At 44.9% G+C, this 26,743-nt stretch overlaps 1 protein-coding gene and 1 pseudogene across 2 annotated transcripts in view; one reads left to right on the forward strand and one right to left on the reverse strand.

Moving 5' to 3' along the window:
• Positions 1-4,683: 4,683 nt before the first annotated feature.
• The window catches only part of LOC309806442 (inhibitor of carbonic anhydrase-like), a 41,681-nt gene continuing 19,621 nt past the window's right edge, over positions 4,684-26,743 (forward strand). The window contains exons 1-8 of the mRNA XM_082625278.1: positions 4,684-4,823; positions 14,842-15,014; positions 18,278-18,386; positions 19,203-19,364; positions 20,624-20,771; positions 21,599-21,654; positions 24,803-24,981; positions 26,310-26,481. Of these exons, the coding sequence (XP_082481404.1) occupies positions 4,781-4,823; positions 14,842-15,014; positions 18,278-18,386; positions 19,203-19,364; positions 20,624-20,771; positions 21,599-21,654; positions 24,803-24,981; positions 26,310-26,481 (1,042 nt within the window). The 5' untranslated portion in view covers positions 4,684-4,780. The remainder of the gene's footprint in view (positions 4,824-14,841; positions 15,015-18,277; positions 18,387-19,202; positions 19,365-20,623; positions 20,772-21,598; positions 21,655-24,802; positions 24,982-26,309; positions 26,482-26,743) is intronic.
• LOC309806308 (small ribosomal subunit protein eS21-like) lies at positions 11,227-13,673 on the reverse strand (annotated as a pseudogene). Its single transcript has 2 exons — positions 13,648-13,673; positions 11,227-11,491 (listed from the first exon to the last, which is right to left on the reverse strand). The product of its transcript is annotated as a small ribosomal subunit protein eS21-like (transcript).

Consider the following 26,743-nt stretch of genomic DNA (forward strand, 5'->3'; position numbering starts at 1 on the left):
AACCTCTTCATCTGGTTGTACATCTATATCCTTTATAATAAACTGGTAAACATAAAAAATGAATAAAGGTAATATTGTGCACAACTTTACATCAATAAATTTGAAATTTAGATGAAATGCGTAAATTTCTTGAAAAACTTAGCAATACCGAGACTTGGAGAATCAGAAAATCTGAACATTTCTTTAGCTATTAAAGAAATTTAATCTGGAATTGAAAACCTTTCCACTAATAAAACTCTAGACATGGGTGTCTTCACTGAGATATCAAGACTTATTATAAAGCTACAGATACTGAGACAGATATAAGTGTAAGTGTTGATATACAGCTTAGTGGAACAGAGTAGAGAGTCTAGAAACACATAGACAGTTACCTGATTTTTAACAAAGTTTATACTAAAGTGCAGTAAAAAAAAGAATTATCTTTCAAGTAAATGGTGCCGGGTCAACTGGGCGCACATATGGAAGGAGAAATGAATACAGGCTTCTATCCCATACCATTCACAAACATCAGTTCCAAAAAGATCTAGGCCATGTGCCTTAGCCTTGTCTTCTATGACATCATGCTAGCTCACTAAGTTATTCAGTTTATAACTGTCGTTATATAGCACAAATTAGAGGGTCTATACATCATTTGTTAAATTCCAGGAGACCTACTGAGTGAATATTTGGGGCAAAAAAATGTCATGTTAAGAAAAGTCATCCACTTCTTCTTTTTTTTTTTTTTTTTTTTTTGTGGTACACGGGCCTCTCACTGTTGTGGCCTCTCCCATTGTGGAGCACAGGCTCCGGACGCGCAGGCTCAGCGGCCATGGCTCACGGGCCCAGCCACTCCGCGGCATGTGGCATCTTCCCGGACTGGAGCACGAACCCGTGTCCCCTGCCTCGGCAGGCGGACTCTCAACCACTGCACTACCAGGGAAGCCCCCATCCACTTCTTTTAACCTAATTTCTCTTTCACATGAATGGAAAATAAATGTCTCTGTTTTGTTTTTTTTTTTAATCAATTCCAGGTGGATTCTAGATCTAAATGTGAGGGGTAAAACTATAAAGCTTCTAGAAGGAAACATAAGGGAATATTTTCATGAACTTGGGACAGGCAAAGATTTCTTAAACAGTTTACAAAAAGTGCTAAACATAAAGGAAAATGTTGAAATAGGACTCAGAAATATATAAAACTTCTGTGTATTAAAAGACACCGTCAAGAGAGTGAAAGAAAACCCATAAAATGGAAGAAGATATTTGAAATACATATGTCCAACACAGTTCTCATATCTAGAATAAATAAAGAACTCCTACAACACAAAAAATGTGCAAATAATCCAATAAAAAATAGGTATATCACAAAAGAAGATATCTGAATCACCAATAAACATGTGAAAAAGTGTTCAACTTTATTAATCATCAGGGAAATTAATATTAAAACTACAGGGAACTTCATCATGTGCTCCAGGAGAGCTAAAATTAAAAAGTCAGCCCAAACCAAGGGTTGACAAGGATGTGAGGCAACTGGAACTTTCATATGCTGGTGGGAATGGGAGGAGAGTGGGAAGTGTACGACTACTTTAAAAACAGTGTGGCAGTACCTATTAAAGCTGAACATAGGCATAGGCTGTGATTCAGCAATCGTGCCCTCGTGTGTATAATCAACAGCAATGCAGACACATGCTCACCAACAGACACGGACAAAAATTTTCACAGCAGTATTACTTCCTAATAGCCTCAAATTGAGAAACAAAAAACCCCAAATATCCATCAATAGCCATTGATATATTCACTATTGGAATACCACACAGTAATGAGAATGAACAAATTACAGTGTATGAAACAGCATGGTTGACTGTTGCGAATATTACATTTGGACAAAGAAGCAAGACAGAAAGCAGTGCTTACTTTATGATTCCATTTGTGTGAAATACAAAAACAGGTGAAACATCTGTGGTGTTTGAAATCGGAATAATGATGATTACTTTTGATCACTGGTGACTCTAAGGTGGATGAGGGGGCTTCTAGGGAGCTGGTAATAGTCTCTTTATCTGAGTGCTGGTTACATGGGTGTGTTCATGCCGTGTTAATCCATAGGTTGTACACATGATGTGTACACTTTCTATATGTATGTATAAGTTCAATAAAAGGTTCACATTAAAAAGATATAAATCCCTTTTTTCTCTAGATTAAAAAGAGGAAGGGACTGCTATTCTCATTTTCAAAAATTCTAAAGATCAAAGGATTCCTTGAGTGGAAGGAGACACAGAAGTAGCTGAGAGTCCCAACGTGGAATCTCTGGCCTCTAGTGTCTTTGGCATGGGGGGGCAGCAGGTGGCCTTCAGGACTTTGTGTCACCCTCACAGCAGGCCCAGAGTAAGGGTTTACCCCATAGCAGTCTCTGGGACAAACCCCATGCCAAGAACCCCCTGATGAGTGTCTCACCAAGGAGGGGACATGTTCATCCTTTCCCTTGAGATGGTGTTCAGCAGATTGCTGGTCTAGAGGTTGCTTTAATCTCTGACCAGAAATATGCTGGCTATTTCCAGCTCATGAGCATATGGGATGTGGTCTCAGGGACCCCGACAGCCTCTCTGCACAGCACAGACCTTGTGCGACCGAGGTTCCTAAGCCTTTCTCCGTGCCCTCCAGCTGGTCTTACTCCAAAGCCCAGACGGTCACCTCGAAAGCTGATCAGATGTGAGAGGTCCCCTCCTCACTCTATCCTGTCCCTAGTTATCTGGCACATAGAGACAATACATTTCTTGAATTGAAATCTCAACTTAGCTGGCTAGAGGTGGTGTGAGGGGGGAGAGAATGGGGACACTCTCCCATTGGTTGTCCAATGGTGGTGATGTCTGTAAGATATGGAAGGAAGAGGACACATTGTTTACTTTGAGGTATATGTGTGAGTGTGTGTGTGTATGTACAAGAGAAGGGAAGGAGAGCCCAGGTTTGTGTATAATAGTCTCATGCCTTTGACCTTGTGAATTCTGTGATTTACAACCTCTTCCTACTCCCTCAGGACTATCTCTGGCCTCAGTGGAAGGCAGGGTTAATCTCTGACAGAGGGAAGAACTTTTCATAATTTTGGTAGGAGCTGAAACAAACAACAATATTTCCTTAGCAAAGAGTCACGCTTTGCGCACAAGAAGAAGGGGGCAGAGTAAAGGGTTAGGGTGGGCTAAAATAATCAACTGTTTAAACTCCATTATAACACACTCTTACAGTCTTGATTTGTAGTTTGAATTACTATATTGCCAGTCCTAATACTTAATTTGAGAGAAAGTCTACTTAAAATGTATTCAGGGCAAAAGACTTGAACAAGAGGGCATTTAAATAGCTAATAAGCATATAAAGATACTCAACCTCATTAGTCATCAGAAAAACTCAAAATTATGGTGCAAAACCACCCACACGCCCAGCAAAACAGTAAAAATGTGGAACAGCCAAACTCTTGTACTCTTAATGTGGGAGTGGAAATTGGTTCAACCACTTGGGAAAAGTGTTTGGGAGTATCTATGAGTTGAACATATGCCTACTTTATTACCAAGCAGTTACTCTCCCAGGAAAATATCCTGCAGAAATGTATACCTATGTGCAGGAAAAGACATGTACTAGAATGTTCACAGCAGCCCACACTATAAGAGCCCACTAGAAACCGCTATCATCAACAGGCAGGATAAATAGCAAGTCCTGCATATACAATATGGGGTCATATGCAACACCAAGATCTCCTGACGGGCAACTATACACAATAACATAGATGAATCTTACAAATGTAACCAGAAAGAAGTCAGATGCAACATTGTACATATTGTATGATTCCACCTCTGTAAAGTTAAACAATCAGCAGAATTAGTCTATGTTGCCAGAAGTCAAGATAATGGATATCTTTGTGGGGAGATGGTAGGTAACTGGAGGAAAGACCGCCCCCCCCCGGCTCTGTTAACGTTCTGTTTCTTGATGTGGGTGCTGGTTACATGGGTGTGCTCTCTTGGTGATAATTGCTCAAGTTGTATACTTAGGATATGTTAAGTTTTATGTATGTTTATTACACTTCAAGAAAATTCTTGAAAAATCTAAATTCGGAAGACTTCCCCCAGGCAGAGCTCATAGACTTCAGGAGGGTGGGGCTGCCGGCTGCACTGGTGAGTAGAAGCAGCCCTCCCAGGGTTCAGCGCTTCACCTGACCTCAGCCTTCAGCCAGGGTCGCAGGAGACCGTGTCAGGGGGATTGGGGGTGGGGGAGGGACCCGGAGTGGGCAACCGAGACGCTTTTGGAGGAAGAGTCTGAGGATACCTGAAAATTGCGTTCAAAACGTTGTGTATGCGTGTGCACATGCTCTCCTGGGGGAAGGGTCCACAGTGTTCACCTCGTGGACCGCCCCTCAGTCCCGAAGAGTCAGTGTTGGAGACATCGAAGAGTTGCTTGTCTAGATGAAGGTCCAGGGGTCAAGGAACCCGCATTCTAGTAACTACTCTGGGGCCAAGGCGGTCACTCTCATCTTGGGCCTCGGCTTCTCTCTCTAGCGGGCTCCGGGGTTGCTGCGGCTCGTACCTGCGGGGTGCGGACTCGTAGCCCGCGAGCAGAGATCCAGCCTCTCAGCTCCGGGCGCTGGGCAGAGGTGCAGCCGCGGCGAGCCCCTGCGAGCTGTCTGGTCGAGGGGTGGGGGTGTGGCGAGGGCGATGGGTCGGAAGGGCGAACCCTTCGGAGGAGGCGGATCCGCCCCCTCGCGGGCAGGTAAAGTGGGCCGAGGCCCCGGGAGCCGGGTAGGAGTCGCGCGCCGCCGAGGAGAATGAGGCTCGCGGTCTGCGCCGTGCTGTGCGCGGGGGCCCTGGGTGAGTGCGCACTGGGAGCCGGGTGGGGGCCGGCCGTTTAGGATGGGACCGGGTGCCAGCCGAGGGTCAGCCACGGCGGGACACTGCACTGCCTCGTCTAGGCGGCTTCGAAGCAACCCAGCGCCCGGCTGGCCCCAAGGTGCCTTCCACCGCCGGTGGTGCATCAGCGCACCTGACCAACTTTCGCCCTTGCAGAAACCCTGCAGGCTAGGGCAGGAGTTCGCAAACTCTGACCAGCCGACAAAATGCTGCCAGCTGCCTGATATACAGCCGAAAGAGCTAAGAATGGGTTTTACATTTCTACATGTGTGAAAGAAAATAAAAAGAAAAATAGTTTGACACATGAGAATTATGTGAAATTCAAATGTCAGCGTCCCTAAATAAAACTTCATTGCAACATGATCATGCTCATTCAGGTAAGTATTGTCCACGGCTGCTTTCAGGCTTTAAGGGCAGAGTGGACATAGTTGCCACAGAGACTGTATGGCCCACAAAACTAGTAATTGCCTAGCTAGCCCAGTACAGAAAAAGTTCATGACCCCTGGCCTGGAGGCTGTTCGTCCAGTTTACAGTCAAGGAAACAGGGTCAGAGGAGAGAAGGGATTTTTTCCGAGGGCTCAAGGACTATTATTAAGAGGGGGAGGGGCACATCAGGTAAGCTTGTCATGTCAGGTATCTAACCAGAAGGATCTTTCCTGCTCTGAACTGTACAATGCCTCCCATCCCGACTACACACTAGGGAGGTGGCGGAATATAGGGGAGAAACAATCACCTTAGAATGGAATCCACCTGCCACTCAGTGCCATGTGACTGGGTGGTCCCTTGCCCTCCTCTCTGAGCTAATTTCCTCCTCAGTTCTGTAGAAATTACTTTTTCACAGCAAACACACAGTTGCTGTGAAAGTGACATGAAGTCATGCACCTAAGGGCAGAGCTGTAGGCACAGGTGAGTTATCACTGGAAAAAAATCCTGCACGTAAATGTGGGGGGCCCCTTCCCGTGTTGGGGGGCTGTCAGGGCTCTTGGCTGGGTAACTGTAAGGAAGGTAATGGTGCAGTCACTGACCTCATGCAGGTGGAGACCCCTGCCTGGCGGGACAACTGGCTTCTGTCCAGCCCTGATTCTGTCAGGTCTCAGGCTGTCTTAGATCATTTCTGGGGTAGGGTATCTATCATGGGGGGAGGGGTAACCTGGGTTGAGCAGAAGAAGGCAGGAAAGGCAAGGAGTGCTTTCAGGGATGGGGGGTGGCCCTCCTTGGCCCAGTGCTGCCACCTAGGGCCACACGGGGAGCTCTGCTGGGGCTGGGGAAGGCTGGCAATGTCGCTACAGCTGTGGTCCAACTGTGGCTGCAGAAAACCCAGAGTGCAGCCCCCTGGCCTCTCCCGTACTCGTCCTGAACAAGGCTTCTGTTGTTTGTTCTTCCCCCGTCCCCCCTCTTGGCAGCGTCAGGCACTGACCAAAAGTTCACTCTCCCAGTCGGCTCTGTGTTTACTAAACAGAAGCAAGAGCTGCCCCTGCCTGGCCCTCCGCCCACTCCATCCCAACATTCCTTCTCTCTTGGCCACTGGACAAGGCTGGAATCGGGGACGTGCTTTCTTCAAAGCTCAGTGTTCTTTTCCTATAAAAACCCTTCTGGTGGCCGCTGACAGGAGTGTAACCAAACTAGCTTAAACTAAAAGTGTCAGAGGAGCAGGAGTGGTGATTAGTAGGCCTTGCAAGAGCCAAGAACCAGGGGCTCAGCACAGCCTGTACCTCCACCTTGGCTGCCACCTCCTTTCTCTACCTTTTGCTCTTCTGGGGAAGAGATTTCTCCACGCAGTGAGCATGTGGCCACCAGCAGCTTTTCCCTTCTAGGAGCAGACTGAAATATTCATGGTGGGCTCTGATTGCCCCTTCTTTTTTTTTTTTTTTTTTTCTTGCGGTACGCGGGCCTCTCACTGTTGTGGCCTCTCCCATTGCGGAGCACAGGCTCCGGACGCGCAGGCTCGGCGGCCATGGCTCACGGGCCCAGCCGCTCCGCGGCACGTGGGATCCTCCCGGACCGGGACACGAACCCGTGTCCTCTGCATCGGCAGGCGGACTCCCAACCACTGCGCCACCAGGGAAGCCCTGATTGCCCCTTCTTGAAATTGTCACATGGTTGGATGGAGTGTTATTGATGGCTGGCCTAGTTTAGGTTACTTGACTCCATTGACCCTTAGCTTGCTTGCACACACTCTTTCTTTTTAAAATCATTTTTATTGAAGCATAACTTACATTGAATAAAATGCTCTCCTACAAGTATACATACAGTTCAATGAATTTCAACAAATATGCCTAACCCCATAACTACCACCATAATCAAAATATAGAACATTTCCATCACTCCCAAACTGTCCCCTGCCCCTTCCCAGTCATTCCCATTTTTTCCCACTTTAGATAAGTTTTTCCTTTTCTAGGATTTCATATAAATGGAATCATGCACTATGTAGTCTTTTGTGTCCGGCTTGTTTCATTCAGCACAATTGTTTAGAGATTTATCCACACTGTTGTATGTATCAAAGTTCACTCCTTTTTATTGCTGAGTAGTATTCCATGGTATGACTTTATCACAGTTTGTTTTCCATTCATTTGTTAGTGGATGTTTAGGTTGTCTCCAGTTTGGGATATTATGACTAAAGCGGCTATGAATGTTAGTGTACAAGTCTTTGGGTGGACATATATTTTCATTTGTTTTGGGTAAATATCTAGGAGTAGCATTGCTGGGTCATAATGGTAAGTTACGTTTAACTTGTTAAGAAAATGTCAAACTTTTTTGAGTAGTTGTACCATTTTCCATTCCCACCCACAATATGATAATTTCAGTTGCTCCACATCCCGCTAACACTTGGTGTTGTCAATATTTTCACATTTAGCCATTCTGATAGGTGTGTGTAGTACCTCACAACGGTTTTAAATTGCATTTCCCTGATGAGTAATAATGTTGTGGCTTAGCTTTCCATTTTCTTTTTCTTTTTTTTAATTAATTAATTTTTTTGAATTTTTGAATTCTATTTTTTTATACAGCAGGTTCTTATTAGCTATCCATTTTATACATATTAGTGTATAAATGTCAATCCCAATCTCCCAATTCATCACACCACCAATAAAATAATTTATTTTATTTATTTATTTTTGGCTGCTCTGGGTCTTTGTTGCTGCACGCAGGCTTTCTCTAGTTATGGTGAGCAGGGGCTACTCTTTGTTGCCGTGTGCGAGCTTCTCATTGCAGTGGCTTCTCGTGTTTCAGAGCACAGGCTCTAGTCTCACAGGCTCAGTAGTTGTGGTGCATGGACTTAGTTAGTCCGTGGCATGTGGGATCTTCCTGGACCAGGGCTCAAACCTGTATCCCCTGCATTGGCAGGCGGATTCACTGTGCCACCAGGGAAGCCCTCCATTTTCTAAATGATACCTTCTGAAGAGCAGATGTTTTACATTTTGATCAGGTTCCCTTACCTAATTTTTATTTTTTGTTATTATGTTTTGTGTCCTCTCTAAAAATATTGATATAATTGGCTACCCCCAAAGTTGCAATAGTTTCCTCTTTGTTTTATTTTAGAAGTTTTATAGCTTCAGCTTTTATGTTTTGGTCTATGATACATTTTTACTTAATTTTTGTGTATGGTATAAAGTAAGAGTTGAAAGTCACTTTCCTCATATGGATATCCAGTTATTCCAGGACTTGTTTTTGAAAAGAATATCCTTTCTTCACTGAATTACCTTGGCAGCTTTGTTGAAAATCTACTGACCCTATATATATGGGTCAATTTCTAGACTTTCTGTTCTGTTACATTAAGCTTTATATCTCTCCTTGTGCCAATATCACACTGTCTTGGTTACTGTAGCTTTATAATAAGTCTTGAAATCAGGTAGTATAAATCCTCCTACTCTATTGTACTACTTCAGTGTTGGTTTGGCCATTTAGATCTTTTACATATCCAAACACAATTTTGAATCAGTTTATCAAATTCTATAAAAAACAAGTTTAGGCTCGGATTATTATTGAGATAGCATTTAATTTATAAATTATTTTGAGGCTTGGCATCTTAACAATATTGAGTTTTCTAATCCATGAACATTCTATATCTATTTATTTAGGTCTTCTTTCATTTCTCTTGGAAATATTTTGTAGTTTTCATGTACAGCTCTTGTTCATAATTTGTTAAATTTATCTCTAGATATTTCATATATATTATTTTTAGATTTTTTTTCTTATTTTCTTTCATTTTTCTTGGCTGCATCATGTCTTAGCTGTGGAACGCTGGGTCTTCGTTGAGGCATGTGGGATCTTTTGTTGCGGCACGGGCTCTTTGTTGCGGTGCGCAGGCTTCTCTCTACTTGTGGCATGCAGGTTTTTCTCTCTCTAGTTGTGGTGTGTGGGCTCCAGGGCGCGTGGGCTCTGTAGTTGGTGGCAGGTGGGCTCTCTCGTTGAGGCATGTGAGCTCAGTAGTTGTGGCCCAAGGGCTTAGTTGGCTCGCAGCATGTGGGATCTTAGTTCCCCCACCAGGAATGGAACCCGTGCCCCCTGCATTGGAAGGTGGGTTCTTTACCACTGGACCACCAGGGGAGTTCCGATATTTCATATCTTTGAAAGCCATTGTAAGTAGTATTTTTTTTTTTTTTCGGTACGCGGGCCTCTCACTGTTGTGGCCTCTCCCATTGCGGAGCACAGGCTCCGGACGCGCAGGCTCAGCGGCCATGGCTCACGGGCCTAGCCGCTCTGCGGCATGTGGGATCTTCCCGGACCGGGGCACGAACCCGTGTCCCCTGCATCGGCAGGTGGACTCTCAACCACTGCGCCACCAGGGAAGCCCGTAAGTAGTATTTTTAAAGTTTCATTTTACAGTTTTTTCTTTTTAGCATTGTAGAGATTCAACTCATTTTAGCGCTTTGACCTCAGATCCTAAGACCTTTCTAAATCATTTATTCCTTAAAATTTTCCGTGTAGAGAAACGTGTTATCTGTGAGTATAGACAATTTTCTATCTTCTTTTCCAATCTGTATGCCTTTTGTTTCTCTTTTGAGCTTTGTTAAAATGGTTAAGACCTCTAATACAGTGTTAAACAGAAGTGATGAGAATGTCAATCTTTGCCTTGTTTCTGATCCGAAGGGGAAAGCATTCAGTCTTTCACCATTAGGTATAATATTAACTGTGGGGTTTTTTGTAGATGTCCTTTATCAGGTTGAGGACATTCCTTTCTATTCTTACTTTGCTTGGAATTTTGAATTGACAAGTGCCTTTTCTGTTCTATTGAGATAATCGTATGAATTTTTCTGTTTTATTCTGTCATATGGTGAGCTATACTGCTTAGTTTTTGCACATTAATTCAACTTCACATTCCTGGGCAAGGGATAAACGTGTGTGTGTGTGTGTGTGTGTGTGTGTTCATGTACTCAAGAATTTTTTTTTGGCTGAGTTTGATTTGTTAATATTTTGTAAATGATTTTTGTGTCTATGTTCATGGGGTATATTTAGTTGTAGTTTTCTTTACTTATAATGTCTTTGTTTGGATTTGGTATCAGGTTAATGCTGGCCTTAGAAACTTAGTTAGGAGTATCACTTTCTCCTCTACTTTATAAGATAGTTTTTGCCACACTGGTGTTATTTCTGTTAAGTGTTTGATAGAATTCATGAGTGTAACCACTTGGGTCTGGAACTTCCTTTAACATTCATTGTAGCGCAAGTTTGCTGTACCCAAATTCTCCCAACATTTGTTTGTCTGGAAAAGTTTATTCTTGCCTTCAGGTCTGAAAACTATTTTCATTGGTTTTAGCTTTCTAGGTTAGCAAGTTATTTTCCTTTTAGCACTTTAAGGATATTCCATTGTCTATGACTTGTGTGGTTTCTGACAAAAAGTCTGAGATATTTATTGTCTTTGCTGCTCTGTACCTAATTTTGTCTCTTTTCTCTGGTTGCTTTAGAACTGTGAGTTTGTAGTTTTCTGAGTTTTGTAGTTTTACAAACTGTGAGTTTGTAATATTAGGAAAAATTCTGGTCAAATCTTTCTTCACATATTTTTTCTCGCCCCTTCCCCCCTTTTTTATCCTGGACTCCAGTTACACATATGTTAGATCACTTGATACTGTAAGACAAGTCACTGAGGCTCTGTTCATTTGTTTTTCTATCTTTCTTTCTCTCTGCTTCATTTTGGATAGTTTGTAAGAATGTCTTCTAGATCATCTTTTTTCTTCCGCATATCTAATCAGCTGTTAATCTCATCCACTGGAATTTTCATTTCAGATATTCTATTTTTCATCTCTAGCAATTCTTTTTGGCTCCTTACATCTTATATTTGTATCCTCATTATGCTCATGTTTTTCTTTTCTTGGAGGGAGGGTTCACTATTTATTTATGACAAATATTCCACATCCATGATCCTCTCCAGTCAGAAGTTCTTTGAGAGGATGGAATGGGCCTTGGCCAGGCGGAGAATGGAGTCATCTGACTCTCCCATCCTGTGAATGGCCCCACAGATAGCCTAGGTTTTGAACTGGGTGTTGAACCTGCCTGTTACTTTGTTGACCTCAGCCAAGTTCACCTGGACTGATGCGTGGTCTTTGGCGCCAATGATGCAGTTGCTGGCAGAGTATTTCTGCGGCAAATACAGGTCCACGAACTCTCTGGCATCATTTTGCACGTTGAGGGCATGTCTGGTGGCACCACGACAAGCATGGGAGCGGAAAGGAAGCACCGCATCCCCCAGCAGCGCTGATGTTCATGCTTTTCTTTAACTCTCCGAGCATACTTATAACATTTAAAATAGCTGTTTTAAAGCTATTTTCTGTTAATTTCCTCATCTCTTTCATTTCTGGTTCTGATTCTATTGACTGATATTCCTCCTGGTTATGGGTTACATTTTCCTGCACCTTCACTTGTGTATTAATTTTGTTGGTTGCTGGACACTGTGAATTTTGCCTTGCTGAGTATTGTTTTTTTTTTTTTTTTTTTTTTTTTTTGCGGTACACAGGCCTCTCACTGTTGTGGCCCCTCCTGTTGCGGAGCACAGGCTCCGGACACGCAGGCTCAGCGGCCACGGCTCACGGACCCAGCCACTCCACAGCATGTGGGATCTTCCCGGACTGGGGCATGAACCCCTGTCCCCTGCATCGGCAGGCAGACTCTCAACCACTGCGCCACCAGGGAAGCCCAGTATTGTATTTTGGTTTTTGCTTTTTGCTTTGTTTTTAATTTAAGGAGTGTCAACCTTCTTTTCTGGCAGGCACTCATAATGTCTTCAGATCAGCTTAACCTTCTCAAGACTATTTTTCAAGATGTTTAGGCAGTGTCTAGAATACCCTTCTTTCTAGATCTAGTTTAGCTTACTTATGGAATCTTTCATAAATGCACTATTTATTCAATAAGATTTTCTCCACTCTGAATGGTGGGAACTCAAATGATTCCTAACCCCATTTGCATTCTGAGAAATGTTTGGTTTAAGCTCCCCATTAAATTTTCTTTCCCTAGCAGTGTCCTTGCCTGGCCTCCACAATGCTCAAATTGATATTTAGCCAAATCTCCAAGGTGTGACAATTCTGGATCTCAATCTCTCTTCTCTTTCTCCCCTCTTTTTGCATTCTCTGCTCTTTGGTACCCTGTGCTGCACATTCTAATTGCCTCCACCTTACCAAACTATGATCTCTGTCTCCTCAACTTGGGATAACCACCGAGCTGTTTGTTTTCTCTTCTCTGCCCTGGTATCTGGACATTTTGTCCAGAAAGAAAGCTAGTGTGATTACAGGGCTTACTTTATTTGTTTCCCTTCTCTCAGGGATCACAGTCCTGCACTTCCTGTTGTCCAATGTTTTAAAACATTTTTTTCATATGTTTTTCCCCAGGTTTTTTGTTTGTTTGTTTTTTCTCACCTGTTTAAAGTGCTAGGTCAAGTCCCATATCATTTATTTCTCATAGGTGGAAACAGAAGTCCATCCTGGTTTGATTGTTTGTTTGTTTGTTTTGTGTTTTATTTGTTTTGCATTTGTTTAGTTCCCTGTTTTAGTACCATGTTTTTGTCAAGGCTTTAGCTTTTCCCCTAACGATGCAAATATCATTCACCCTATTTTATACTCACACTGAATGAACTAGTGATTACCACTGGGGAGAGGGAAGGGATGAGGGGCAATATAGAGGTAGGAGAGGAAAAAAAAGTTATTATAGGATTATATGAAATTATCTGTGTGAAACTTTTGGAAATTGTAAAGCACAGTAGAATTTAAAGAATCTTTCATTCAATAATAAATAAATAAATAAATAAATAATTTTAAAACATTGGAAGTTCAAAAGCTACAGTTTTAATCATTTGACCATAAGCACAGGTGGCTGAAAATAGACTTTCAAAAAGGCTTTCTCAGTAAGTGCAAACCTTTGAAAAAGAAAAAAAAACTGCAATTGTATACAGTAGCTCTTTGTGTAACTTAACTGCTTACAAAGCTATTTTCATTTATAGAGTTGTATTGTCTCTACAGTTACCAGTCATTTCTAAGAGCAGAAATGTTTTAAGAATCTGTATTGGCAAGCAGAGTAAGCATGCTTTGAAAGGCTCAAAATGCAATATGAGCTATTACTCCACACACTTCTATTCTGCCCAAGGGCATCTGTCCTGACAGCTCCATTCTCTCACTGGCTCTTCTACCCTGGCGGCTACTATTGAAGGCCTGTTCAAAACAGAGCTGAAGCACTCCATTTGTCAATCCCTGTCTTTGGTATGGGATTCTCTCTAAGGAAATTTGACATCTCCTGTCCCATTTATTTTGATATTTCCTACTTGCAGACAGTTAAAAGACAATACAGGCTTTGGAGTCAAACAGACCTGGGTGTTTCAAGTATTAGCTTCATCTCAAGTCATTTGATGTCTCTGACAGTTTTTTTTGTTTGCTTGTTTAAACTCATCTACAAAATGGGAACACGAATATTTAACCGGCAGGACAACTGTGGGCATTCGAGCAGGGTCGTGTGCCTGGCCCTGCCTGACACACAGGGCCTCCTCAAAAATTCATAGCTGTGACTGCTGTTACTTTCATCTGCTAGATTTCATCTAAGATGACATTTTGCTCAAATACCACAGATCTGTAAACAGCATTTTACCTTTGCATTATTGTTAACACTAATTACTACAGCTTGAAGTGCCAGTGAAATGAACAGACACTGGTTTTAATGCCCCAGCAGTTACTACCATGTAAGGTTACGAGTATCTAATGCCAAGACAAAGACTAAATCATTAGGCCCAAATCTTCCTTCCCATAATACTATGTTCTTTTTTGATGTGAAATTCACTAAAATGAAATTAATCATTTAAAATACACACTTCAGTGGTATTTAGTATGTTCACAGGGTTATGCAGCTACCTCCTCTATCTAGTTCCACCATAGTTCCAACACCCCAAGAGAACATCCTGTACCCATCCTCCTCGTCCCCAGCCCCTGGCCACCACCAATTTGCTTTCTGCCTCTATAGATTTACTTATTCTAGATATTTCATATAAATGGAATCATATAATGTGTGGCCTCTTGTGTCTGGCTTCTTTCATTTAACGTATTATTTTTGAGCTTTATCAATGCTGTAGCATGTAGCAGTACTTTACTCTTTTTACGGTAGATTATATTCCATTTTGTGGATGTACTATATTTTGCTTATCAGTTCATTCATTGCTGTACATTTGGGTTGTTTCAACCTTTTTTGACCATTGTGAAAAGTGCTGCTCTGAATATTTGTATATATGTATTTGAGTACCTGTTTTCAATTCTTTTGGGTATATACTTATGAGTGGAATTTCTGGGTCATATGATAATTCTGTTTTTAACTTTTGGGAGATGCTTTGGCTTTTTTCTCCAAGGGAAAAGGCACAACCAGAGAAATGGGACCTGAGAATTTATGTGAGCCAGGCAGCCAGTCCAAATTGTGTCTACCCCTCTCAGCCAACCCTTGACCTTGTCTTTAACCTCTTCTTACAGCAGAGAAAGGTGAATGCTGTGGGTCCCTTACACCCCTGGCCTGTCTCCCGTAGGGCTGTGTCTGGCTGTCCCTGAAAAAACTGTGAGATGGTGCACTGTCTCAAGTCATGAGGCCAATAAGTGCTACAGCTTCCATGACAACATGAATAATGTCCTTTCAGTGGATAGTCCTCATGTCACCTGTGTGAAGAGAACCTCTTACCTTGAGTGCATCAAGGCCATTGTGGTAAGTCACTGCTGCCTAAGAAGAGTGGAAGAAAATCCATACTTTCTCCTTCTTTTTCTGTACTTGTTATAGTTTATTGCTTCAGAACAACTTTCTCCCCCAAGGAACTAGACCATGCTTTAGAGGAGAAAGAAATAAGCTAAAGACTTGAAAGTACAGAGACTATGTGTAGATGAAAATATAGGTGCTCAACATTCATTAATAGTGAAAACAACAATAAAAATAATTAAACAACTGATAGAGAAGGATTCAGTGAAAATGGCCACGGTAAAGCAAAGCCAGAATTGCACTGAAAGAGAAATCTATAAAGACTCGGAAATAAACAAGAGGCTCTAGTATCACTATTATTACTTAATATTGTTTTTGGAATTTCCTAGTAATGCAATGATATAAAATACATATGAGATAGAAACAAACAAAATATCACTACTTTCAGATGCTTGCGTGCCTAGAAAGCACAATGGAATCAAGAGAAATGTTACCATAATTATTAATGAAAAAATTAGCTTGGTAAAAGATAAATATATCACAATTAATGTCATTTTCATATATCAACAGTCACTAGTTGGGGAAAAATAACCCCAAATTGTGATCTCATTTACATTTAAAATGATATACAGAAAAATGTTGCAGGGAAAAAATCATATGAGAGATCCGCAAGATTATTATAAATGTAATACAAAAGTCTGAGACAAATGAACAGTACTTATTAATAAATTAAAACATATGCCATATTCCCAGACAGGAAGACTAAACTTCATATATGTGCTCATTTTCCCAAAGTTAATTCATAAATTTAATATAATTGTTATCAAAATTATATTATAAAATTTAAAAAGTCAGTAAAATAAGTTTTCAATTCTTAAGAAGAAGTATGGGTGAGAATATAAAATAGTATTATGAAAAATAAAATGAGCGGGGGAGTAGCTGAGGGCTGCCTGAAGCTATAACATATTTAATAACAGGTTTACAAAGAACAGGGTCCTCGGACAGATGTAGAAGGTCTGGAAGAGAACAAAATTCAGACATATTCCGAGCTTTCTATATGTCCATCTACCTAATTATCTACATGATATGATGTAGATGCAAACTATGATGAATGTCCAACACTAAGACAGTATGGTCCTAGGCTTAATGGTTACATACACATAGATTTAGATATTGTAGGATAAGGCATACTTTCCAAACAAATGTCTGAGAAAGGGTTCTTTAGTTGGGCAACTGGATAGCCATTTAGAGATAAAATCAAGTGAGATTTTTAATCCATTTACCAAAATAAACTCCCAGCTTGACTCAATTTGACTAATGTAGATAGATATAAAAAGATAAATCACAGAAGTGGACAAATTTGGAAATGTAAACATTTTAAATCTCTGACAAAGGAAAAAAAATTAAAGCCCTAAGCATACAGAAAAATATATTGACATCAGCTATAGCGAAACAGTATAGTGTAAAAGCTATATAAAGATGTCATTTAAATTTATAAGAAATGCTTAAGAATAACAAGCTATAAACAAACTACTCACAGAAATTACAACTAATAGACGATACAAGTAAGGAAGGGAAAATGTTCATCCTTTATAATAATCAAAGGATGCAAATAAAACCACCTTAAGGTAGCAGTTTATATCTCGTAATGTGATAAACTTTCTTAAATGATAGTATTTCTTGCCAGTAGTTTTGCGTGAAATTGGTATGCATTGCTACGGGCATTAGAAATTATAAATTTCTACATCATTCCTGGAGAAAAATTTGGAAATATTCAGTAAGGGTCATAAAGACGTACACAACCTTTATTTATTTATTTTCTCTAGTTCATTCATATTTATATATGACCTTATGCAATTGTGGGACCTGGTTAAGAGATGTCTGTAAGACTATTGTCTTTGAATCTGATACTGGAACTTGAGGAGGAGGTGGTCAGGAGGGGGAAGATGTGTGCAAAGCAGGAAAGAGTGAGAACCATCTAGAACCTCAGTCATGAGCTAGAGCCCATGGGGATGGACTGAAACCTGTGACAATTCTTGTTGCTTCTGACCTTGATGGTGTTCACAAGGCCTAGTGGCCTTCTTGTCTTTTACCTTTATACTAAATCCCTCCTTTTCTTAAATTGGTTTCTGATACATGCAACCAACAGAATACTAACTTGATATATGTATATACATATGTATACATATACTTACATATGAATACATATTGTAAAATATATGTAAGAAAAAATGAGATGGGGCAAAGGGAGGCAAGTATACAGAGATGTAGTATTAAATTTATAAAAAGCTAAATTACTTTAAATGTCAATTAAGAAATGAATAAAAAGCACTATTTACAGTAGCCAAGATACAAAAGCAATCTCAGTGTCCATCAGTGGATGAATGGATAAAGAAGATGTGGTGTATACATACAATGGAATATTACTCACGCATAAAAAAGAATGAAATCTTGCCATTTGTGACAACATGGGTGGACCCAGAGGGTATTATGCTAAGTGAAGTAAGTCAGACAGAGAAAGGACAAATGCTTTCACTTTGATTTCACTTATATGTGGAATCTAAAAGACAAAACAAATGAACAAATATAACAAAACAGAAACAGAGTCATAGATACAGAGAACAGGTGGTTGCCAGAGGGGAGATGGGTAGGAGGAGGAAAGATATAGGTGGGGGAGATTAAGAGGTACAAACTTCCAGTTGAAAAGAAAAAGATTTCCATGAGGAAATGAGGGGTAGGGAATAACCCAACCTCATTTTTGAGAAGAGGCTGTGAAGTTACTACTTCTCTCAGGGAGAAAGGAATTCTTGGCGGAGAGATCCTTGAAGAGGGAATCCAGACTCAAGAGTGAAAACCATGACTTCTTATGGGTGGAAATATTCTACAACTCATTCACTCAATTCAACATTTATTGGACACCTACTGGCAGTCGGTGCTGGGATTTGGCAGGATAAAACCACACAGTAACATCCCCACCTTGGTGGAACTTTCATTTCAAAGGGGAGGACAAACAATAAATGAAGGTTTGTCAGATGGTTGATAAGGGCTCAGGAGAGAAACAGAGGGCTTCCAGCATTTATGAGGTGGTAGTTTTAAGAGCACAGTCAGAGAAAGGCTCACTGAGAAGGCTTTTGAGCCAACACTAAGGAGGTGGAAGAGGTCTGAGCCATACCAAGTATCCATGGAGATACTTGTCAAGTGTCCCTGGCAGAGGGTTAGGTGAGTCTTCCTCAGAGGTGAGGGGCTTCATTCATGTCTAGCCTTTTCTCTTTCAGGCAAACAAAGCAGATGCCGTGACCATTGATGGAGGTTTGGTGTTTGAGGCAGGCCTGGCCCCCTACAACCTGAAGCCCGTCGTGGCAGAATTCTACGGGTCAAAAGATGGTGCGTCTTCCGTGGGGACCTAGGTCTCTGTTCTGACACAGCAGCCACAGCGGGAGGCAGGGACTCTGTTGGCATTACACTTGCAGGGAACAAAGCTGCTGGAGTTCTTTAGACTGTGAGAGGCTGTTACCTCTGCTAACTCATGGGGGCTGAGATCTTGGCTCTCTCTGGGAAGCTGTGAACTTTGAGCATCCTGATGGGAATGCTTCTGGTGCTGCTGAGTGAGAGGGGGCATGCTGTCCAGAGTCCACTGCCCACCCGGTGGGGTCGCCCATCTCTGGAGACACACAGACCTGGACAGCCTCTCCGTGTGCCAAGTCCTCTGCAGGTGCTAGAGAACACAGTTTGAAGAATGGGGTTTGGGGAGTCGAAGGATGGGGTGCCTGCCATACTTGTCCATGAGTGTCACCAGTGTGTGTGTGAGCACGGTCTGTCTCAATTTGAGTCCAACTTGCAGGGCCCTGGCGAAACCCTGGAGATGCCCTCCATACCTTCCTCCCACACCTTCATCTTCATGTCCAGGCTGCAGACAGAGAAGGGAGAAGAGCCCGTGGGGAGAAACAGTAAATCTCAATGACTGGGAGCTGCAGGCCCTGTAATAGCCGGTGCAGAAAAAGAACTCAAGTGTATTGCCTTGAAAAGGGGCAGTTTCCTTTCTTCTGTCAATCAAGGGCCTTTCCCTTTCCTTTTCTGCCTGCTTACCAGGAGATGTTGCAGGTCCTAGGATCCCCCCAAGTTCCACTGCACACACTCTGGAAGATTAGTGGCAATGATGTGGCCTCTTCCTTTGGCCCTGTTTTCTCTGCTCCTTTTCAGATCCACAAACTCACCATTACGTCGTAGTTGTGGTGAAAAAGGGCAGCGATTTCCAGCTGAACCAGCTCCAGGGCAAGAGGTCCTGCCACACAGGCCTGGGATGGTCTGCTGGGTGGAACATCCCCATCGGGATACTTCTTCCCTCTGACTTGGTTGAAAAAGGTAAGCTGGCTGGGACGGGGTGCCCCGAGGCAGGGCTCCTACTCCCGGCACCCACGTGGATTCTATCCGGGCCATACGATCACCATCAGGCGTACAGGTTTCATAAACTCCAAGATGGGGACAACGTGCTTTAAATGTGCGCTGTCTGGGTTTGCTGCACCAGCGAGCCTTGCGAACTGGCAGCTGAGTCCTTCCTTCTCTCAGCAAAGGAACCCCGGTCTCTGAGCTCCTGGCAACCCCACATTCACGGTAATCCCAGCAGTTTGGCTTGACAAGGGCCATCGTGGAGGCTAATGAGAAAGGGGAACTCCCTTCCAACTGACCAGGAAGGCTCGCTGGGGATGATCGCCATACCGCCGGCAGTCAGGCCTCAGTGCTGTGGGTGAGGGCTTGGGATGAAGGCGAGAGGGGATGAGTGGACCAGAGCTATGATTTTTTGTGTACTCCAGTCTCTTGTTCAGTTCCGATGAGCCGTGGTGAGCCTAGGGTGACTTTTCAGCCCCTGAAAGGTGACAGCCAAATTTTCTGTGCTCTGCAAAAGTGTGTCTTTTTGAGCCCTGCCAACTCTGCAGCATTTATGTTTCACCTGTGTTTGGGGCTGCAGAGGTCAGATGGGGTGCTGCAGCCTGGGCCACAGCTCTGGCCATGTGTGCCCTTTCTTGGGGTTCCTGCTTGCCCCGGTGTCAGACGCTGTGGGACGTCTGTCTGGGCGGTTATGATGCGGCTGTTGCTACACCCCCGCACCCATGAGGCAAGTTAATCCACCCCCCTCCCATGAGTTCCTGGAAGAGGGATCCCCGGGAGCCACCACAGACCCTGAATCAGAAGAGGAGAGGGGTGGGTGGGACCACGTCCTGAGATAAGGAAGGGCTGTCAGGGGTTCCTGCATGTTTAGAGTTCTGCGGCCTCCCCCACCACCCCCGAGCCCCCGTGCTGGTCAGCTAACCAGGTGAGTGGTGCCGGGGCTGCAGCTTGGGTCAGTGCAGCTCAGCAGCTTTCGCGCCCTGCAGGGGACAGGCTGGGAAGCTTCTCCTGGGCCGGAGCCCCGGGCCCACGCGTGAGCCGTCCATGCCCTCAGACCCGGGCACTGTCGGCCACCTCTGCACACTGACTTCCTCATGACAGTCCCGGGCAGTGCATGCAGACCCCTGGGCTCTCACATACGGACACACACACACACACACACACACACACGCATGCACGACCAAGGGGCCCCGCCAGCTCATGCCCTGAGGTCCGTGTGTCTCCGTGTTGAGCAGCAGCGACTGAGTTCTTCGCGGGCAGCTGCGTGCCCTGTGCGGATCAGACGGCTTTCCCCACACTGTGCCAACTGTGTGCAGGGAAAGGGACGGACAAGTGCGCCTGCTCCAACCACGAACCGTACTTCGGCTACTCGGGGGCCTTCAAGTGAGTGGGGCCCCCGTGCTCCTCCTCCTCCTCACTCTGATGATGGGGAAACTAAGGCACAGGGAGGGAGTGGACGGGGCCTGCCCCAGACCACCTAGAGTGTCTGTGTGAAACGCAGGGTCTCGAGGGCCTCCCACGGCCCACCCTCGTTCCTGCCTGTCCTGAGGGGCAGTCTTCTGTTGGGGAGCCCCGCTCGTCTCCCCAGATGGAGGGGTCTGGACCAGGGAGGTCTCTGGGATCCATGGACACAGGCTTGGACTCCCAGCTGGGCCAAGGGCTAGGAGCCCTCGCCCACACCAGCTGCTTCTCTCTGCCTGAGCATGTCCGTGTCAGGGACGCGTGCTGCTTCTCCCCGCCTCCTTCTCAGCCCCCTGCCTACAGGCACCTCTCCATACTCCACGCCCTGCAAGAGACATATAGCTACTGCTCAAAACGAGAGCAAAACTGGCCGGGAGTCCAAGGCTGTCTAGAGTTTTTATCCTCTATGTAAAAGGCTTTAAACCTTTTTTTTTTTTTTTTTAATCTGTTGCTTTTGGCTGCCTTCGAAGAGGAAGGTGGTGGGTCCCTCTTTTGCACCCTCCCTCCCCAGAGTTGCCTGGGATGTAGCTTAGGGGGCTCATGCTTGCTTCAGACCTGGGCTTGGCTGTGGGGATTCAAAGGGTCTTCAGACAGGGCCATCACTCCTGTGAGGACAGACTGAAGCCCGGGAAACTGTGGGTGAAGCCCTGTGAGCCAGTGGCCGGGGCAGAGCCTGGGGAGGGGGATACTGGGGGAGGGGCGAGACTGTGCTGTGGACAGTGCCTGACCACAGCTGTCCTGGTCCTCAGGTGTCTTCAGGACGGTGTGGGGGATGTGAGCTTCGTGAGGCACATGACGGTGTTTGGTAAGTGCCGGACGGAGGAAGAATCCTGCGGGCCACCCTCTGGCCAGAGGAACTCATTCCTTCCTGAGCTGCCTTACATCTAGAGATGGACGGTGCTAAGATCTTAATGAAATAGGAGAGTTTCTGTATAAAAAATACTTCCACTATTTGTACTTTGTTTAGCGCTCAGTTTGTTCAGTCTATAAATCTACCAAACAAATCTGAGCATTTAAGCATTACTTACCAACTAATAAAACAAAACAAGTTTTAATAATCAGATTCTCTTAGTCACTGGAATACCAGTTTCAGATCTAATCACTTTCTCCTGAATGCTTCATTATAAAGGGCTCCTAAATGCTTTAATCACCTTAAACAAACACAGATTATTATAATGATTTCAGAAATTATTAGCACATGTATAATTAAATCTGTTGCAAAAGCATTACTACCATGGACAAAGATGTATTTCTATGTTTAAAAAAAAAAAGCTTCCAGAGTTTTGGGCAATTCATCAGAAACAAACAAACAAAATAATATTTCAGACAAGTTCAGTTTACAGATTCTGGGTTTTATAACCAATTAACTTTCTATTAGATACAAAACACACTTGTATCACTTAGGATGTTTAAACAAGAGATGTGTATTCTATGCTAGGTTCATTTTTTAAAATGTGTCTGCCACCTCAAGGAGAATTTTGAGCCCTCACTTTTTCCAGGGGCCTTGGTTCCTCGCAGCCTGGTGTCTTTCCCTGACATGGAGCAGACGTGTAGTGGCTTTGTTCCCTTGCTCAGCTGTTCACAGTTCACTGTCCCCTCATTATCACACACTGACTTGGTTTGCTAGCATTCTGGCAATTCTGTGTATCTTACATCAATAATTTTAATTCGTGGCGTCATCTATGGGTTTTGTCTCCCAGAATCAAGTTGTTCCCGATAGCCGTCATTGTTATTTCCTCTGGCTGCTCAAGTTGGCACAGTTAGGCCAATGGGTAGCATCTTCTAATGCTCACCCTGGAGAACTGAAAACATCCTCACTTTCTGAAAACAACCAATTGTCCGAGACCATCCCAATTTCCCTTTGCTGAAAGTCACATGTCCACTATTATATAAGATCCCTCATTGTCTTTTAAGCAGAAGTTTCCGAGAGACTCCACTGGGCTGTCGGGTAAATGAGTGTCGATGGTGAGCGGCTGCCACCACTGGGCCCTAGAGGGACTGAGGTGGAAACGTTCTTTCTTTCTGAAGATGTTCGATCCTATTGATTCTTTTCATTCTAACATCACCAAACTGTTTAACTTTTTTCTTTTAATATAAAGATTTACAATGTATTTTCTTTGCAACGTGCTCGATTAACACAGAACTATTCCCAGGGACTCTAACTGTACTACTGCTTCCCCTTCAGTGCGAGACTTTATCAACCTAAGATCTTCTATATGAGCTCGCTAGGGCTTCCAACACAAAGTACAGTCACCTCTCGGTATCCATGGGGTGTTGGTTCCAGGACCCCTGCAGATACCAACGTCTGCCGACACTCAACTCCCTTACATAAAACTGTGTAGTATTTGCATATAACCTATGCACATCCTTTAAATCATCTCTAGATTACTTAAATACCTAATACAATGTAAATACTATGTAAATAGTTGCCTGTGTGGCAAGTTCAAGTTTTGCTTTTTAGAACTTCCTGGAATTAAAAAAAAAATCTTTGATCTGCCGATGTGGAACCCACGTCCACTGCAGATATAGTGGACCAACTGTACCGCACACTGGGTGGCTTATGCAACAGAAATTCATCGTCTGAGTTCTAGAGGCTAGAATTCCAAGGTCAAGCTGTTGGCAGGGTTGGTGCCTCCTGAGGGCTGTGAGGGAGAACGTGTTCCATGCCCTTCCCATAGCTTCTGGTGTTTGCTGGCAATCTTTGGTGCTCCTTGGCTTGCAGTTACATCACCCCAATCTCTGTCTCTCTCTTCACATGCATCCTCCCTGTGTCCAAATTTCCCCTTTTAGGAAGGACACCAGTCATACTGGATCTGGGGCCCAGCCCTCCCCACTCCACTATGACCTCATCTTAACGAATCACATCTGCACTGTCTCTGTTTCCAAATAAGGTCACATTCTGAGGTGCTGGGGGTTAGGACTTTAACATATGAATTTTAGGGGGACACAATTTAGAACACCTTCCGATACCTAGACAAGGAGAACCAAAGAGCCTGTTTTCCTCACACGGTTTTCCGGTCCTTATTTGCACCTATACAGTGTCCTGACTGGGCCCCTAGGCCTCCGTCTGTCCCTCAACCTCTCTGCCACCTTTCCCCAGCAGGGTCTGCCCCCAAGGGAGTGTTGCCGCTTTAGTGGGGGGCCTGGATTGTCCTAGCTTGGCGCTGTGTCAGCCACAGACTAACTCAGACTTTGATGAGCTCCCTTAACCCTGTTAGCCTCAGTCTCCTCATCTCTAGAATGGGATAATCTGGATAATCTACCAGCCTCCCCCAGTTGTTATGAGGATTAAAGGAGACAGAGTGTGGAGAGCCTTCAGGTCAGTCAGAAAACGTTTGCTGTCACCATCCTTGTTAGCAGAGCCTCGGGCCCAGCATGCCTCCCAGCCCCGGGTCTCTCTGCAGTGAGAACGTGTCACTTCACCTCCTGAGGGCTCAGCATGCTCACCTGTATAAAATGTATTTGGAAAAGATTCTCTTTTAGTCCTCCTCGGGCTGTTAGAAAATGGTTAAAGAAGACAGTTTAAGTGATCCAGACTTCAACACTTCTTGAAGTGGGCAGTCTCCATTCAGAGAACTGCAGAATAGGGCAGAAGACAGGAAGCTTTGAGAGGATAAAGGACAACGGAGAGAAAAATAGATAATATCTGATTGGCCGGGGCCACTTTGCCAGGGGTGAGAAGGAGGAAGGAAGGCAGTATACAGCCCAGGGTTGGCTTGGCACTGGGGGCCTGGCTGACGGGAGAGGCTGCGTTTCTGGTCAAGCAGAACATTTACAGGCACAGGAAGTGATCTAAGTTTCCGTGGTGACGTGGCATCCCAGGAAGGAGCGGCTCCATCTTGGGCTTAGAAAGTTATTTCAGCAAATCCCCGAACAATCTGGGATACGGGGAGGGGCAGGGACCACACCTCCTGCTCTGCCTGCTGGCGGCTCATGTGGGCTTCCCTCCACAGAGAACCTAGGTGACAAGGCTGACAGGGACGCGTATGAGCTGCTCTGCAGGGACAACACCCGGGCACCTGTGGACGAGTACGAGAGGTGCCACCTGGCCCGCGTCCCTTCCCACGCTGTCGTGGCCCGAAGCGTGGGCGGCAAGGAAGACTTGATCTGGGAGCTTCTCAGCCTGGCCCAGGTAGCCCCGTCCACCACCCTCCCCTCCTGCGTAGGGGTCCCTGCTTGGATTTGGGGCGCTCTCCTTCACTCCCTTCTAGCCACTGTGGAAGTCGTGGGTGTCCAGCACAGCGGGAAGCACGCCACACGTCCTCCGCTTCACTGACAAGCACTCGGTCTGGTTACGTGACGGGCAGCAGTGGCCATAAAACTCCCTCCCTTGGCATCATCGACGCCACGGGCCAAAGACTCCACAGAAGCCCCTTGTTGCCCCATTTTATTCTTCTCAGTTGTAAAGAGGTCCTCAGGCTACACTGCAGGTGCCGTTCCTCCACGAGGTGCTCCCCTCTTATCCCATTGGTGGGGACCCCTAGCGGCAGGTTCCCGGCCGTGAGCATTCTGTGTCCTGCGCTGGCAGCCCTCTCTCCCAGCCCGCCCTCATCCGGTCACCTGTCCCATCTCTGTCAGCACCCTCTGCTCAGCACTGGGTGGTCAGAGATGAACTAGACACAGACCTGCCCTTGGGTCACTCACAGACGACTGTGGAAGATACGGTGAGCACATCATACGCACAGATAATCACCAGAGGGCACAACCTTAGGGACATGGATTAGGTACTTTGAAGGGAATGATTTGCAGGGCGTATCTGGAAAGGTTCCTGGGCCCCGGGGTAAGCTGTGGGCACCCCAAGGAAATGTGGGGTTTGCCAGAGAAGGCAACATGCAGAGCCACTGCAAAAGCAAAAAGCAGACAGACGTCGCAAAGAACGTGTGGGTAGGTGTTACCGTCAGCTACCATCAGGAACGGCTTTGGGCCAGTCAGCGGGAGTTATACACAAAGGGCTCTTCGTTTTTTGGGGGGCCAGAAAGAGGAAGGGACTGCTTGAAGGCCTTCAGTGGCAGGCTTGGGGTGGCAGACGCGCCCAGGACTTCCGATCTCCAGGCTTGATGGTCCTGGCTCACCACCCGCTCCAGGATGAAGCCCACCGGAGCCACTTGGGGCAATCAGATGGCCAGCAGCAAGGCCACCATCACTGGCTGCCCCATGGGAATGCAGCATAGGAGCTGGGCAGCTGCCTGGCCCATGGTGACCATTTCCCTTCATGCAGACCTGGGGGCAGCACCTGGCAGTCCCCCTGAGGCCCACAAAGCAGACAAGCTGGGATTTGCTGGAGAAGATTTGAGAACCTCATGAGCCACAGGGACTTTGGAGGGCCTTGGCGTGGTCTTTACTCTCAGGCACTCATATTTCTCTCGCTTTCTGCTCTCCTTGTCTGGTTTGGGGTTTGTTTTTCCTTTACTTCCTTATGCTAGCCTCCTTCCTTCACTGTTTCTTTTATCCTTTGAACAGGAGAATTTTGGAAAAGACAAGTCAGCAGAATTCCAGCTCTTTGGCTCTCCTCATGGAAAGGACCTGCTGTTTACGGACGCCGCCCTTGGGTTTTTAAGAGTCCCACCTAAGATGGACGCCAAGCTATACCTGGGATACGAGTATTTTTCTGCCATCCAGCATCTAATGAGTGGTGTGTAAGGTCCTGGGGCGGGGGGCACCTGGAGAGCTTGGGCATGGGGAAGGGTGTGGCCATGGAGGTTTTCCTGGTGCCCGCAAGCCTCACCTCACCCAACCTTCACTGGGCTGCAGGGCCCAAGGGAGCTACCACCTGCATTGGGTTCATGCAAGGATTTTCTGCTGAGCTGGGGAAAAGGCCTGAATTAGGGGGTCACGAAAGGCTTTGAAAGACCTTCAGATTACAGGCAACTTGAAGTAATGATGGTCCTGGCTCC

This window comes from Mesoplodon mirus, assembly GCF_964341445.2.
Source record: "Mesoplodon mirus genome assembly, chromosome: 6".
NCBI classification, from domain to species: Eukaryota; Metazoa; Chordata; class Mammalia; order Artiodactyla; family Ziphiidae; genus Mesoplodon; species Mesoplodon mirus.